Source organism: Nelumbo lutea, chromosome 5 (assembly GCF_056320005.1).
Source record: "Nelumbo lutea isolate HS-2025 chromosome 5, American lotus-T2T, whole genome shotgun sequence".
Classification (NCBI taxonomy): Eukaryota; Viridiplantae; Streptophyta; class Magnoliopsida; order Proteales; family Nelumbonaceae; genus Nelumbo; species Nelumbo lutea.
In genome coordinates, this window is record NC_142688.1 from 13,156,691 (window position 1) to 13,172,484 (window position 15,794).

General features: G+C 37.4%; 1 protein-coding gene across 2 annotated transcripts in view; it reads right to left on the minus strand.

Annotated features, from left to right (window-relative positions):
• Positions 1–15,794, minus strand: part of LOC148850430 (alpha/beta-Hydrolases superfamily protein) — a 33,766-nt gene that overhangs the window by 2,869 nt on the left and 15,103 nt on the right. For both annotated transcript variants that reach the window (XM_088942569.1, XM_088942568.1), the window contains exons 7-16: positions 9,692–9,747; positions 9,183–9,319; positions 8,975–9,065; positions 8,802–8,867; positions 8,456–8,678; positions 2,640–2,741; positions 2,264–2,349; positions 2,035–2,157; positions 1,193–1,262; positions 985–1,076 (exon numbers count right to left, since the gene is read on the minus strand). In XM_088942569.1, coding sequence (XP_088798695.1) covers positions 985–1,076; positions 1,193–1,262; positions 2,035–2,157; positions 2,264–2,349; positions 2,640–2,741; positions 8,456–8,678; positions 8,802–8,867; positions 8,975–9,065; positions 9,183–9,319; positions 9,692–9,747 — 1,046 coding nt within the window. The remainder of the gene's footprint in view (positions 1–984; positions 1,077–1,192; positions 1,263–2,034; positions 2,158–2,263; positions 2,350–2,639; positions 2,742–8,455; positions 8,679–8,801; positions 8,868–8,974; positions 9,066–9,182; positions 9,320–9,691; positions 9,748–15,794) is intronic.

Sequence of the window (15,794 nt, forward strand, 5' to 3'; positions counted from 1 at the left end):
TAAAAAACCCAACAGTTTTTACCCATAAATCTATTCTTATGATCTTATCCATAGTGTATAACTATCTTACCTAGAAGCTAAAAATTCATGGGTACACAACATCAAATGCCCCCCTGACCATTGTTCACCAATGGCCTGTGTCCAAGTGCCTTGTTTACGTAAAGTATCTTCCTACTAAATCCACCATCACAATAAAGCATCCCCACAAGTAAAAATGACCCATAGGCATGCATTTCACCAACTTCTTAATGGGCAGGATTGTCACGATACCACTTAATCTCTTACAATAAGATTTATCAGTAGCACAGTAACTAGTTTCTGAGACATTATTTATATATTAAACTTTATGAGAAAAAAATTAAGGGCAGATACCAAGACCCCAACTATATGGGATTGATGTGGTCAGATTCACAAGGGAACAAATACATGAATTCGCCCTTACCAACATTGGAGCATGCAATGACTTAAAGTTATGCAGATAAACAATTGACAACCCAATTCTCACCCTTCAAAACCATGGTTAAAGGTGTCTATTGAATTTTATATGTTGAGGTGATTTTCACATATCCCTTTTTTTATAAGTTGAGTATACCACTAAATAATAGTGAAAACATATTCTTGAAAAGACAAAAGTGATGCTGTGTACTAATTCTTGAAAAGCAAAAGCAATTTCTTGAAAACATGTTGTTACAAATAAAGGCATCTTTTCTCTTTTCACTTCTGATGGACTGATACATTCAGATTATTCAAAAAACAATTCAACCCCTTGATATCTTGAAAATACCACATCATTCTATAAATCACAATGTTAGTATGATACTCATACTTCCATATTTGGGGCACTTTGCTGAACTGAAGTTTATGATTTGATAGAAAAGATTTATCAATGAACTCTTCACAACATAATTTTCAAGGAAGCTCTCTTTCCTAGATATTGTGCCAAACAACAAGTAAAATCAGAATAGCAAGGATCGAACTGTATACCTTGTCATCCAGACCTTGAAACAAAATAACGGGGCAAGCAAAATTATCTACAAAGTTGAAAGGAGATCTCTCAATGAAAGCACCTTCACTCCCTTCAATCAATGGAGAGAATGGATGTTACACTCATAAGATAATTAAATGAATATACAAATTAATATTGAGTTGTATTAAACTGAATATGCCTTGCAAGCTGAAATAAACTGTATACCAACAAGATTACTGATATAGTGGGACTCAAATTTATGTGTTTCTGCTTTCAGAGAGGTCAAGTCAGCCACCTGTTTGTTGATCCACCAAAAGATAATGTTTTGTCAATATTCTATTTCAGTCAACAGATAAATATAAATGTTCATCAACCTTCCCTATGATTTTGAAAAAAAGAAAAGAAAGGCAAGAAATTTTGAAATGTAAATACCAATAAAAAATTGGAAAATTGTTTACCAGGGGAAGCAGATGAATTTCAAATTCATAGTAAAATTAAAACAAGAAAATAACTAAAAGATAAGTGAAGGATCCGAGAAATTAGAGCTTCATGTTAGAAGTGTTTCAAATCAGTCTTTAAATTTAATCGAGATGCCTGGTAATGGTTTGGCAGCATTTTTACGTATGAAGCAGCCCAAAAAAATTAATATATTATAGACAAAAGGGAAGAGCTTTGACCAATCAAAGCTATACTGTTTATCACCCTCTATACCTGAAAAAATCAGCCTGTGTAGAACTCTACTATGTTTGTCTTTAAAAGGCCATTACCCAATGTTGGTCCCAGCTGTGGGGTCTTGGGAGGGGTAGACTGGATACAGTCCTAGCCTTTGGGTTTTTTTTTTCCCCCTCTCTCTATACAAAGTTGCTGCTCTCAGACTCGAACCCACATTCTCATGCAATAATTGAAAACAACAGTAAGTTCCTAATTGCAGCAAATTATTACAAGACTACCGGGAAGTATAATAAAAGGTTCCATTAGTTGCTCTAAAATTTAGTATTAACATGTAACAATTTTCAATGATGAAGAACACAACAAGAATTACTTCATTCAAAGGATATGATGCTTACCCCATATAAGGAAGCACCAGCCTTGAACACATTTTTGAAAGCAAGAGCAGCTAATGTCGTGTAACCACCAGCTGACCTCCCAGTAATACAAAGTCGCTCCCCATCTACTCTTCCACTGTCCACCTTATAAATCAAATAAACTCTTTCTGTTACCATGTCTTAAAGCATAGTCAGCATACTTCTCCACTAAATTTGGAAGGTCATGAGGAGGGATGTTAAGCATAATTACCAAAAATCTGGCACAGCTACAACAGTCATCAACATCAACAATACCCCAACGACCCAAAAGCCGCTCTCTATATTCTCTGCCATAACCTTCAAATTTACATACAACCTCACCTTTAGCATTAGAAATATTCTACTGAAAATAATGAAACTAACGACAGTTCATTTAACATGTAATCCAACTGCAATCAGGACAAAATATGGATGAGCGAGGAAAAACCTGGTGAAATTATTCTACAAAAGGAGGTGGTTAAACCAACCTGAGCCTGCGTATATAACATTAAAATAATTCTCTGCTAATGCAATGATTATATAAACATTTTACCCTAACAATCTGGAAGCTACGATTTGAAGAAAAGATACTAAGTCTGAGGACAAACCGGTGCTTCCTCCATAATTAACATCAACAAATGCCCATCCTCGACTAGTCCAATATTGAACACTAAGATCTAATATTCCACGTGATTCAGCTGTAGGCCCTCCTGTAATATTTACACAACACATTTTTGTCATAAAATACTGAATGTTTTGTTGTACTAGTGTAAATCCCTATTTACAAACTAAAACTTCCAAAAAAATGCCCCACACTGAAGCATCAGTTCATTACACATTCCATGGCTCTGGAATATTAAAACAGAATCCAAATATGAATGTTAATTTCGATAAGTTCCAACAATGAGTGGTTTTATAATTTTTATGTATTTTTTTATGGTGGAGAAGCCAAATGGTCAAATATAGGATTTTATAAATTTTTATGCATTCTATATAATTTTGCGCAGCAAGTGTATTTTGGTCATTTTCATCACTGTATGTTTGGTCCGGCTGAGTAGTGGTCATTTTCATCACTGTTGTAAACCAAAATTTCAATGCATCAAATATTGATGGGATATGACATCATCAGATGAGTTCATTCTCACAATATTACATTGCGTCCCGTTGGACCTTAGTGTCACTTAACAATAGATAATAAGTTGACAAAGCTTTCCACTCAATCCCATCTATGCATTGGTATGGGTTTTCCAATGTCGATTATGACATTGCGTCCCACTAGGTCCCACCAAACTTTTATAATAAATGAACTTTGACAGTTTGACTAATAAAACTGTCCTATCTCCCTATGCATCGGCATGCTATTATCATGGGTCCCAACGGTTATTAAGTTTTGACATGAGAGTATTGATTTTTCCATTTTGTTAACCGATTAAACTGACCGAACCAAGAAAAAACACTTAAAATTCATTTAACAGTTGTACAAATTGCTCGGTCAGTTTCAGTTGATTAAATAGGTAAGCCGATAGGGTTGGTTTGGTTGGTCAAGTATATGAAACCAAACTGAACCGACCCATGTACAGCCCTAGCATTTACAATGGCAGCTTTAGAGGGCATTCTTAATAAGGCCCCTTTCATTTTTCGGTAAGTTATTTACCTGGGTAAGCTTTTCTTGGGAAACACTTACCCGGGTAAGTGCTTTTACCCATGTTCTTTTATTTCCCAGGTAAATAAGGAAATGACCATTTTAGCCATAGAAATCCAATATTAAAGGGGCATTTTCGTCCCATCTAGGAGATGGGTATCACTTTCCAGGGTATAAATAAACTATCCCTGGTCCCCACATAAAACTGAAAAAAGAACATGGGATTCTTGGTCAATGGGAACCAAAATCCCATTGACCAACTTTCCCCCCTCTCAAATTCCAAAAAAAGGAACACCCCCTAAAAGAAAGACCAAAAGAAAAAGGGAAATAGTTCTTTTCAATTGAGCAGACTACTTGGGAGGGAAAAAAAACTAAAATAAAGGAGTAACAGGTAAAATCTCTCTCATTCTCTCTCCTCACTCTATCATTCTCTCTCTTGTTCTCTTCAACTCCTTTTATCATTCTCTATCTTGTTCTCTCTCTCCCAACAAAGACTTAACAGCAAAGGGAGACAGGAAGCTGGTTTCTCTTACCTCTCTTGTTCAATCACATCCGCAAAACTATAAACCTAACTTCCTCTTTCTCTGCCATGTATGTGAAAAAATACAGTCAGACTACGATTCGACATTTGAACATCTTGACATGATACTGATAAAAATCTTGAAAAGGAGGGTGTAATTGTAAATCCATAAGATTCGTATAGATGCAGTCTGACACAGGATCTGCTGAGTCTGTCATGAGTCGACTCGTAGACACATGTCAATTCGTGCATCTATGGATAAACTAAGGTGTCCATAAAACACTGCTAATACCATTTGACAATCTCCTTCAATGAGCAAGTAGTACCACACTCCATCCCGAAGCATAGGCTAGTTTTAAACCTTGAAGGAGTAAAACAAGGATCTGGGTAATTGAGTAACACATTACCATAGTGCCCGCCCAACAGAGTGCATGTGCCCAATGACACAATAAACCATGATCAACAAAACTTTTTCAAGGATGGAAGCCAGACCCAAGAGGACAAGATTACAAAGGCTACATAAAAGCCAAGATTAACTAAAAAATTACTGACTGATTAAATGCAACAAAATCCACTGCAGTAAGGTGAAATCCCAATACTGATCACTACTCCAGTCCTCCCATAGCCAAGCTATTTGTGATGTAGGTTGAATGGGTCCTATTAATAAGAAATATCTGGTGGTCATTCATTTGCTGGATTGTTGCAAAAAGTGCATAAATTCAAACTAGATTTTGATGATTTTCAGTTTTTCACTACTTAATGCCAGGGTTGGGTTAAGGAGTTGGGAAGAGGCATACAAAAGATTGATAAAAAAAAGAGGCCTACAAAAGGGTTTATGATTGGAATGGCTTCCAGAAAGTGAATGGTGAAAGTTGCCTCATGCATGGTTTGACCTGCAAAATTCTAACAATCTAAGGAAAGTAAAAGGATGAGAACTGATAAAAAAAAAAGTACAACAATGAGAAAACTATAGATAGTGAGAGAATTTCCACAAATAGATGAAACAGAGTTAAGGGTAGAGATTCTAGAAAGGGATGGATAGAGGAAATTGGGTTTTCATTGTGGTACTTTATAGTTCCTAGAGAAGCAAATTCTTTAGGATAGTTCTTTCTACCAGGGTTTCAAAGAAAACAATGAAATATGAAAAAGAAAAATAGAGTATTTGCTTAGATGATTAAGAGCAAATGAACAGAAATAAATTTAGAACAAGTATTGCGATTGTTGCTTCAGATAAGATCTACAGAGAGAAGAGAAATTAGAGAGAGAGAGTTATTGCAAAGAAAAAGACCAAACTGGTAACTTTCCCCACATGTTTGCCTTCTCTTTACTTGGCAAGTGGTGAATTGATTAATCTCCTTTTCTTTGCTACTAGGATTTGGGAAAGGATCTTCTCATTGCTTGGTTGCAGGTGGCTTATCTCTGCTGATGTGGAAAGCATAACCGAGAATGGCAAGTGGTAAATTGATTAATCTCCTTTTCTTTGCTACTAGGATTTGGGAAAGGATCTTCTCATTGCTTGTTTGCAGGTGGCTTATCTCTGCTGATGTGGAAAGCATATTTGAGACTACTTTATTTGCTCATTCAAAGAAAAGAGGGAGAGCAATCTGGAGATGTGCTAGAGAAGGACTATTTAGGATGAAAAAAAAATAGGCCTACTCCCTCTCTTTGTTGGCCATCCAAAGGTAGTTGTGTCAAATAGGCTTCGAACATCTGCCAGAAGATTCCACCTGCACCCAAAAAGAGAAAAGCACCAATCGCAAATATAAGTAATGAAGGAACAAGAGATAAAAAGGTGGAGGCAACTCTTACCATTGGCCTTACACAATACACACCAATAAGGGGATAAACACCAATTTGGCTGCTTTCTTTGGAGTAGGCCAAGAATATTGATCTCTCCATGAGCCACTTCCCAACAAAAGGCAGCAACCCTAGGTGGAACAGCTTTGCACCACACCCCTTTTGCTGGAGGAGGCACATGAGAAGGGCCCCGATGGCATACAAGTCCAAACTCAGCTATCAGGTCTTGAAGGTTCAATGAAAACTCCATCCAATAACTATAAGAGGATAAGAAGACACTGAGATTCTGAGTCTTGAATACCCCTCCGGAAACCCAAGTCCCAATTAACCCCATTGAGTGAAGGTGGAGATTGGACAAGGAACTTAGAAATTGGCTCATTTTTAAAGTTTGAGAGGGCAAAGAGATAGGGAAATTGGTCCTTTAAAGGAGAGTCTCCCAGCCAGATATGTTCCCAAAATTTAACATTATTACCATTACAAAGGTTGTATCTGATGGAAGGAAGGAGGAGAGGTAAGATTGCACTAATGGCTTTCCAAGGTGAGGATTGGTTTGCCCTAGGCAGCACACCAGCATCCCATCCATTATCCAAGAGCCCATGAATACTTATCATCACCTTTGTCCACAATTTGTCCCTATTTTGAGGCAGTCTCCATAGCCACTTTCCTAACAACGCCATATTCCTTTTTTGTACATTCCCTAATCCCAAACCCCCTGCACACTATTTCCCAGCTTATTCTATGATCTCTTTTTTCCTCCCCTGGCTCCCACAAGAAATCCCCCATTGTCACCTCCAATTTTTTGCTCACACTCACTGGAATTTTGAAGGCTGACAAATATTTAGAGCCAATAACTCTGCTCTTAGGGAATTTCCTTCCCCGATTGAACTCAAATATCTGAGGATGGTATTTCCTTTACTGTCCTTCACCACACCACCCACTTCAGACATTCAGTTTGACCAAACAGCACCTATTAAAATTCAACTTATACATCCCTACTACCAATGGAGTCTGCACCAAAGAACATTCTTTAGACAAAGAACACATACATGAGGGGAAATTGACCAGTTTTTCCACTTTCTTTCGAGTCTCTCATAAGTGTTTATAATTTGCTTGGCTGCCTCCCAAAAAAAAAAAAATCTTCACCTTAGGGGAAATCGGCTTGACCATAGTTCTTTAGCAGGAAAGGTTGGGTTAACAACTGAAGGAATTAGGCATTGAAAAAGGATGCACAAGTAAAAATGCCATTTGCATTTGGGGTCCACAGTCTCTCATCCAACCAAGAAGGAACCAAAATTACAACTTGAAGCGTGTTGAGTAATGGAATCAGCTCAGCAGTTTCAGTATCTCTCAAAGGCCTCCTCAAACCTAAATCCCAAACCAGCCCCGTCTCACCAAAGGAAATCACATCAGCTATGAATTTGTTTTTAGCCTAGGATAAATTTCAAACACCCCCCGGTCCAAAAAATAGCATCATACCTTACATGTTGTAGGAAAGTAAGAAGTAAAGTCAAAATTGTTTTCCAAGGGATTTTTTGTTTTAGCATTTCTAGCCAATCTCAATCCCACCCATTAGGGTGCAACACATGAATGCTCTTAATAACCAAGTGCTACAAGGCTTCCCTTTCTTTGGGGAACCTCCATAGCCATTTACCCAATACAGCCTCATTTTTCTCTTGAACACCTAACCCTAATATAATTAGAAAGTGGCAATAGATGGCTGATTCCACTAAACCAAATCCAAACAGATTAGTCCAATAGGCTCCACAAATTAATGCTTATAACACACTTTGATGGGTGCAGTTTAGGCAATCCTGAACCATCAGGTATTGGGAGAGTTATTAGAGATTGCAATGGCCACATTAGAGCTATTTTCTGGTCCAGTTGGCATTGGAAATTCATTAAGGGTAGAGCTGTTAGCACCACTACAAGGAATCAAGCTAGGAAAAAGTGCAAAACACTTGGAATTACAACCAAGACCAAAGAAGAAGATTCTATAGAATGGATGAGAAGTGGCAGCAAAAGAACATGGCAATATAGGAATACTTTATCACTTTAAAAACACTTGCAGCATCTCTTTCAGTACCTCATGCTTCATCCTATTCTCTTGGTAGCAATGACGATGTAAATGAACTTTCGTTTTAGGGGTTGCCATTTAATCTTTTTATTTCCTTGATTTCAATTACATGATTGACTTCTGTCTAAGTATCAAAAGTACAATTTCAGAAAGCATCCATTTTCTGGGTGTATATTGGAATTTGGAACAAACAAGATTAGCACTGAAAGATAGCATTCGTTTTCAGACTACTGTGTTTTGTTTAATCATGAATACATAGAACACCTTAAAACCACATTGAGTTGTATTCACAGCACAGCACCATTGAAGAAACATCCACTTTTTCTAGAATTAGCAAAGAAATATTAATAGGAAAGAAGCACTCTAATCTACAGAAATAGAGATAATATACCATGGCTTTTCAGTAACAATGGAGGCTTCTCTTCTTGACTGGCTTGATAACAAGGATTTGATGGAGGATAAAAATATGCATAGGCACTTTGACCCGCAAATCCTGTGGGAAATTCTATTAACTCTGGTATGCTAAAATATGATTTATATTTTGTACTGTCGGGAGAAGCAGACCAAATAATTGAGAAATTAACTGCTCTTGGTTTACTCTCATCTAATGTCACCTGCTAACCCAGAAAGAAGATTATGTTAGACCATCAAGCTTAAAGATGGTATTATCCAACATTTTCCAAATATTTATCCCAAAGAAGTTTTCAAAATATACTGGAAATGATGCAGCAGTATACCTTCGCCACTGATAATGGATGAATTGCTGATGCTCCTTCAATGTATAAGTAGTGGTACCCTGAAATCTGCAAAGATAATTATGGATTTAAATAGACCATCATTGAGTTTGATGTAACTAGTATAGTTTCACAATATATATACAATAGTGTGATAAAAAATGTTCTTTACATACAATATTATTTATGTCAGTGAAGGGTATGTCAAGGATGGATATGGAGTTCTTGACATCATCTATAATTCCAAGAAATGACCTCCCATTTTTCCTGCAAGCATTCTAAATGATAATTATATGGAATTTAACACTAACTATATATTTGCATTCTACAATTGTATTGCATATGGAACTGGAACTCTGTAAAAAACAAGTTTCTTTGGGAGACCTGTAGCTGCATGCAATTAAATTGTTTTCTCGAGGGCTATGAATAAAATCATAGGAATTGATGCCAAAAACCCACAATGGCCTTGTGAACTCCGCATCCAGGGAATACACTACTAGCACTTCATCCGTGTGTTCAATCTGTAACATAATATAAATAAAAGTAAAAAACCTAGTTGAGTTCAAAATAAGATCACCTATGCTTGTGTCCATTCATTAATAGCAAATTATTGTAAAGGAAATAAAAGTTGGAGATAGATCCAAACTATGGCATCCAAATACAGGCAATTACTAAGCATTTAAGTCTTACCTACAAATAAAGAATATACTAAGTGGAAGATTAAACCATTTAAAATCAAGAATAACATTTCCTAGGGTTTCATACAGGTATTAACACCAAAGCAACATAAGAATAAGATGCATGCCATTCAGGGGATGCCCATAAAGGATCACTTTTATAACCATAAAGGATCATTTTTATAAAGCATGCCATTCAGTGGGATGTCCATATACCCATTTATAGAGATTCCAGAATCCACTTTTTCTATCTGAGATGAAGAATAGTTCCCCTGCAAAATCCCAGAAAGAATAAATTATACCCACTGAACCAAGTCCCAGTTAGAAATATAGCAAAACAGTAACATAAAATCCACGTAACTGGAGAAGATATATAGATGGATGATAAATGTCCAATGGAAAAAATATTGTTTGTATTCTATATCAGGGCCTAAAGACTAATTAATAAAAACAAATATAAAGAACAAGGTAGAAAGGCAAACTTTTTCTCACTAAGCAAAAGGTAGAAGAGTAAACCTAAGCAAAACCAGATGAAGTAGGCTTAAGCATGACTAGATACTACAGGAATATAGCATGGTGATGATATTATCTTTTTTTATTGTTCATGGGGATGATACTGTGCAATTAAAATTTGCTCCATTTAACTGTTCCAGATGCATAGACTAGGGCCTTGCATCTTGATTTCTGTTATTTGACTATGTTTATGGTCTATGGGTAGTGAATACAAAAGTTTCATAATGATGGAGTATAGGGTGATTATCAATGCAGATGCAACCATTCTTTGAGATTTGCATTGATCATTACTTCTACAATTTTCACCTTGTTATGTTTATTTCCATTACTTCATATTAATCAAATTTCTCCAAATTCCTATTTCAGCAACAACTTTATGATCTTTGGGTGATATGGATTATGGTAAAGTTTTTTTTTTTGAAACTTATTTTCTAGTTTATTGGTATTGTCAGAATGGATTAATCATCTTAAAGGATCAAAGTGGTTCATAGTCTTATCAGTGAGCTTTTAGAATTTTTTTAAACTGAAGTTGCAATCACATCACCTCTTCAGCCTATGTCCATTCGGGCTGATTTTTTGCATCTTTAGAAAAGGTTTTCAGTTACCTATCCAATAAGACCAAGATCTATTGAATTCCATTTGAATCAGGAAGGTTATGATCATCCTGTTGGAAAGGTGTCAGTGAGTAGTGGAATTTGAGTCCTAGTTAAGAAAGATGTCTTTGGGATCAATTGTAAGGGCTGACAGACCCAACCTTTAGAGTCTATAAATGTGTTTTCTGTAAACAGCTAGTAGAGAATTTGATCATGGAATAAGAATTTGAACTGAGTTATTTTGAGGTCTGCACTTATCTTCCCTTTTCTTTATCAACGGTGTGACCTTCTTCTTTCTCTGTTCTCTTCTATTCTGCTATTATATTACTCTACCCAAAGCATACATATGAGTAGGATGTTTCTCCTTCCTGTCCTAAAGAAATTCATTGAAACACCAGCACATACTAAATAAGATGATAACCATTCTTTAACCACTGAGTTTGAATTGTTGTCTGGAATTCTAAAGATGTTAAGCACAAAATTTTTCTTCAATCTTATTGAATCATACCCATAAATAAGTAAACTAACTTGTTTCATCACTGAGAATCTCCAGATGTTGAGAAGTTTATCCCCCTATTCATTGGAAAACAATCTTTGAGTTCCAGCCATTGATTTTCTGGTTCTGTTAAGAAGCATGTAGAACTAATATGGATCTTCTGACTTACATAGATGATTCAGTGGAATCTCCCCACAGAAGAAATGAGTAACATTACAAAGAAGCACCTAAGGAGGAGGATTTACTTCTTTCCACTGCAATGTCAAGAGAAAGCTACATGGATGATGAGGTCTCTTTTGAAAAACATGCCATATATTTGCTTCCTAAATCTCTAAGCCAATGAAAGAAGTAAGAAACTAGCTTAAAAGAAGAAAGGTCTAAGGAATATATCATCATCCTCTAACAAAACTTAGGATATGTAAAAAAAAATTAATGAATACCACTAGAAAGATTAAATATTTCAAGATTCCATTGAGGCCTATGACAACTATAATAAAGGGTCAATCAAATTCTCTATACTAACTTTTGTCTCAGTTCTTGATCCCACCTTGTGGCCCAACTTTAGGCCATAGTTGTCAAGGCGATGCCTAGGCAGGCACCTAGGCAACAAGGAGCCCTTGGAGGCTTGCCTCGCCCAGTTGCCAAGCAGTTTTGTGCACTGGGTTATAAAATACTTTTATACTTTTTATTTTTTGACATTATTATAATTATAAAATAGACATTATTAAACTAGAATATTCATTTTATGTATTTATATACTAATTTCATTTTATTATCTTCTTATTTTTTTAGGGTTTAATCAATGCAAACATTGCTAACTGCTGTATGAACCCATGGTTCAAAGTATCGATACACCTCAGTGTATTGGCAGAGGTGTATTGGTACTTATAACGATACCCCCCCTTTTTTTATTTCTTTGGTTTTCAATTTCATCTTTAAATATATATATTACCCAATTGCATCACTTCCCTAGCCTGCAGCTATATGTTCTAAGGGGTATCAATGTTGTACGGAGCAAAGAATTGAGCAGTCAAGAAGCAATACACATAAACAAGAGCAGCAGAGATGAAGATATGCTTTTTTTATAGGTAACTGCTAACTTTATTAATTGGTGATTAAAGAAAACAAAACATGTGCAATGGGAAATGTGCCAATCACCCCAATGGTCCCAAGAAACCCACTGTTTTCTCCCCCCCCCTGCTATTTTAAGTATACAGTCCAAGGGATCCAAAGTCTCTATTAGTAAACTCCAAATACAATTGTTCCCTGTTGAAATCTGCTAGTTCTCCTAGCAGTTTTTTATATTTTTCTGTTCTTTAGTGCCGCAGGGGCAATCTTGTAATTTCACACCTCTTGTATTTTAAGTTGGGTCGCCCTAATATTAAAAGTAAAGAGGGCTGGAGCCGCCAGCTCCAAGTTTTTGAGTCTAAACGTTCTTCTCTCTTCCTCTTCTTCCTCCTTCCTCTCCTCTGATATCTCAGGCCTGAAAACATGGTATCAGAGTGGGCCTTCTGAGATCAGAAAAAGTGCGATAAGGTTTCTTTTTTTTTGGGCTCTTCTTGCTGTGGATTGAATCTGATCAAGAAGCAGATCGGACTGATCTGAAGGGGTTTCCGTTTACCTTCTCGGCTTCTTCCTTGGCCGTGTGCCAAGAAACCCTTAAAAGGAAGGAAGAATCTGATGCTGCGAAGATAAATCTATCTTCTGAGGATCGAGTGATCCTCTCTTGTACCCAGGTGAAGTGTTTTTTTTGGAGGTCTAGATGACCTGAAACTGCCAAGTTCCCTTGAACATTGGATCATGTGATCCAGATTTTTTTTACCCAGTCAACTGGGCAGTGTAGGTCAAAATGACCTGTAACTATAAGACAGTGGTCGGCTACCTTGACTGAACTTAACTGTGGCTGTGACCGAACTGTAGAATTGGGGACTGAACTGTAACTGTGGCTGAACCTTGACTGAAATGTGGCTGAACTGAATTAGGGTTTGAACTTTGACTGAACTGGGACTGAACTGAATTATAGTTTGAACTTCGACTGAACTGTGACTGAACTAACTGAACTGAAATTGAACAGTGGCTAAACTGTAAACTGAATTGTGACTGAACTGAAATTGAACAGTGGCTGAACTGTAACCTTCTTTGAACAGACCTGATCTGGAAACCTAAATCTTATAATATGTCTTCTGAAGATTCTGTTCTGTCTAGTGGGTCCCCAAGTCAAGGTGGAGTGAGTGGGGGATTTGACATGAATTTTCCCATGACTGTGATACCATTTGATGGCCTTAACTACCTAGAATGGTCAAGGGGAAACAAACTATACATAACAGCCAGGGGAAAGGTAGGCTAGATTAATGGTAAAACTAAAGAACCAAAGTCTCAGGGGGCAGAACATGATAGGTGGGATCAGGAAAACAGCATGGTGATGTCATGGCTGTTACTGTCTATGTTGCCTCCAGTCAGAAGACTTTCATGTAGGCTGAAACAGCTGTTGAGATTTGGGAGAAGGCAAAATCTATCTATTCAGAGTAACGCCACTATGCCAAAATATACCAGTTGCAAGTTGCCTCATCTACTTGTAAGCAGGGGAGAGAACCCTCTCAGCCTACTATTCAGATTTGACCTCAATCTGGAAGGAACTAGATCACTATCAGAACATTGATTGGAAGTATAATGCTGATGCTAAAGCCTACAAGGCTCTGGTTTCCAACAACGGGTCTTTGTCTTCCTCTTGGGGCTGAACCCCATATACGAGTCCCTCAAAGTTCAGATATTAGGAAGTAAAGATCTTCCTTCAATGCAAGAAGTGTATGCTCTAGTACAGTCCAAAGGGAGTGGGCGTAGTGTGATGAATAGCTATGAGGGGGAGCAGATTGCCTTAGTGGCTAAAGGGAGTATAGGTGCAAGAAGCAATAATTCCTTTAAGAAGGGTGACTCCCAAAAGAGAGTGGATGATAAGGATAAGTTGTGGTGTACTCATTGCCCGAAGGCCAAACATACACGAGATACTTGCTGGGACCTCCATGGAAAGCCAAAGTGGGCCCAAGAGCTGAGTAAGAAATCAAATCAAAATAAAAAGTCGGGACAGCAAAGTAAAAAACGGTTTAATACAGCAAACTTGGCCTCTCAGGAGCCTCTGTCATCTACTGTTATTCACTAGGACCGCCCATCCGTTACCGATCCCTGAGAAGATATCATCAATTCTTTCCGTGACCACTTGGATCTGTATGGGAGAGCAATTCGTCAGATGGATTCCACTCCTCCTGCCTCGACTTTTTTGCATCTACTTCAAGTAATGGTAATCTTGCCACAACCTTCTATGTGTCTTCCCGTTCACCTGACTCCCCTTGGATAATTGACTCTGGAGCCTCAAACCATATGATGGGTAAGTCAAATTGTTTTCAGTCCTATCAACTTTTATCTGATAGGGACAAAGTAAGATTAGCTAATGGTTCTTTTTCCACCATAGCTGGTCAAGGAACCATAACCCTTCCATTTGGACTTACCCTTTCTAATGCATTACATGTCCTGAAATTACCTAGAAACTTGTTTTCTGTCAATAGTATTACAAATTCTTTAAATTGTTCAATGACCTTTTTCCCTTCTTCTTGTGTTGTACAGGATTTGGACTCAGGAAAGATGATTAGTAGAGGTCATATGGTGGATGGCCACTACATGCTGGAGAACAAAGCTAGTTTTGTGGCCATTGAGTCTATGAGAGTCAGTCTAGTATGAGACAAGTTTATTTATGGCATAGTCGTTTCAATCATTTATCTTTTGAGTCGCTAAAAGTCTTACTTCCGGATTTATTTAAATCAGTGTCAGTGTTTGAGTTCAAATGTCAAACTTGTCAGTTGAGCAAACATTGTAGAAATCATTTCCTTCAAGAAATAATAAATCTGATTTTCCTTTCCATATTATTTATTCTGATGTTTGGGGCCCTATTACTTTACCATCTGAGCTTGGCTAATAAATATTTCATTACTTTTATTGATTACTATTCTCGATATACATGGGTGTACCCCATGCGGTCTAGTGATGAAGTACCAAAAATTGTATAAGACTTCCAACACATGATATTCACCCAATTTTAGACAGAGGTCCAAATTTTCCAGTCTGACAATGCTAAAGAATACTTCCACAGTGATCTCGCGAAGTTCTTTGCTTGTAGGTCTATCCACCGTTGCTCTTGTGCCAAAACTCCTCAACAAAATAGTGTTGCAAAAAGAAAAAACCACCATCTACTTGAAGTGGCTTGTGGGTTACTCATCCATATGAGTGTTCCAAAACGTTTTTGGTTGGATGTTGTATTATGTGCTACCTATCTCATCAACCGTATGCCATCTCGGGTGTTAGAGTACAAGACCCCTCATCAACTACTATTCCCTAAAGCCCCCCTTTTCTCTATTCCCATTCGGGTGTTTGGTTGTCGTTGCTTTGTTCAAAACTTGTGTCCTACCCGTGGTAAGCTTGACCCTTGTGCTCTCCCTTGTGTCTTCTTGGGCTATCCGTCTTCTCAAAAGGGTTACCATTGTTTCGATCCTGTTTCTCGAAAATACTATGTTTCTATGGATGTCTTTCTTTGAGAGTGATCCTTTCTATCCGGTTTCTCCTTAGAGGGAGAATAGGGTGGAGGAGAAACAATTTCAAGTGCTACCTCCTCTACCTAACCCTCCTCCATTCCGTGTCTTCGTCTGTCGCCGCAAGGGCCAATCGGGTT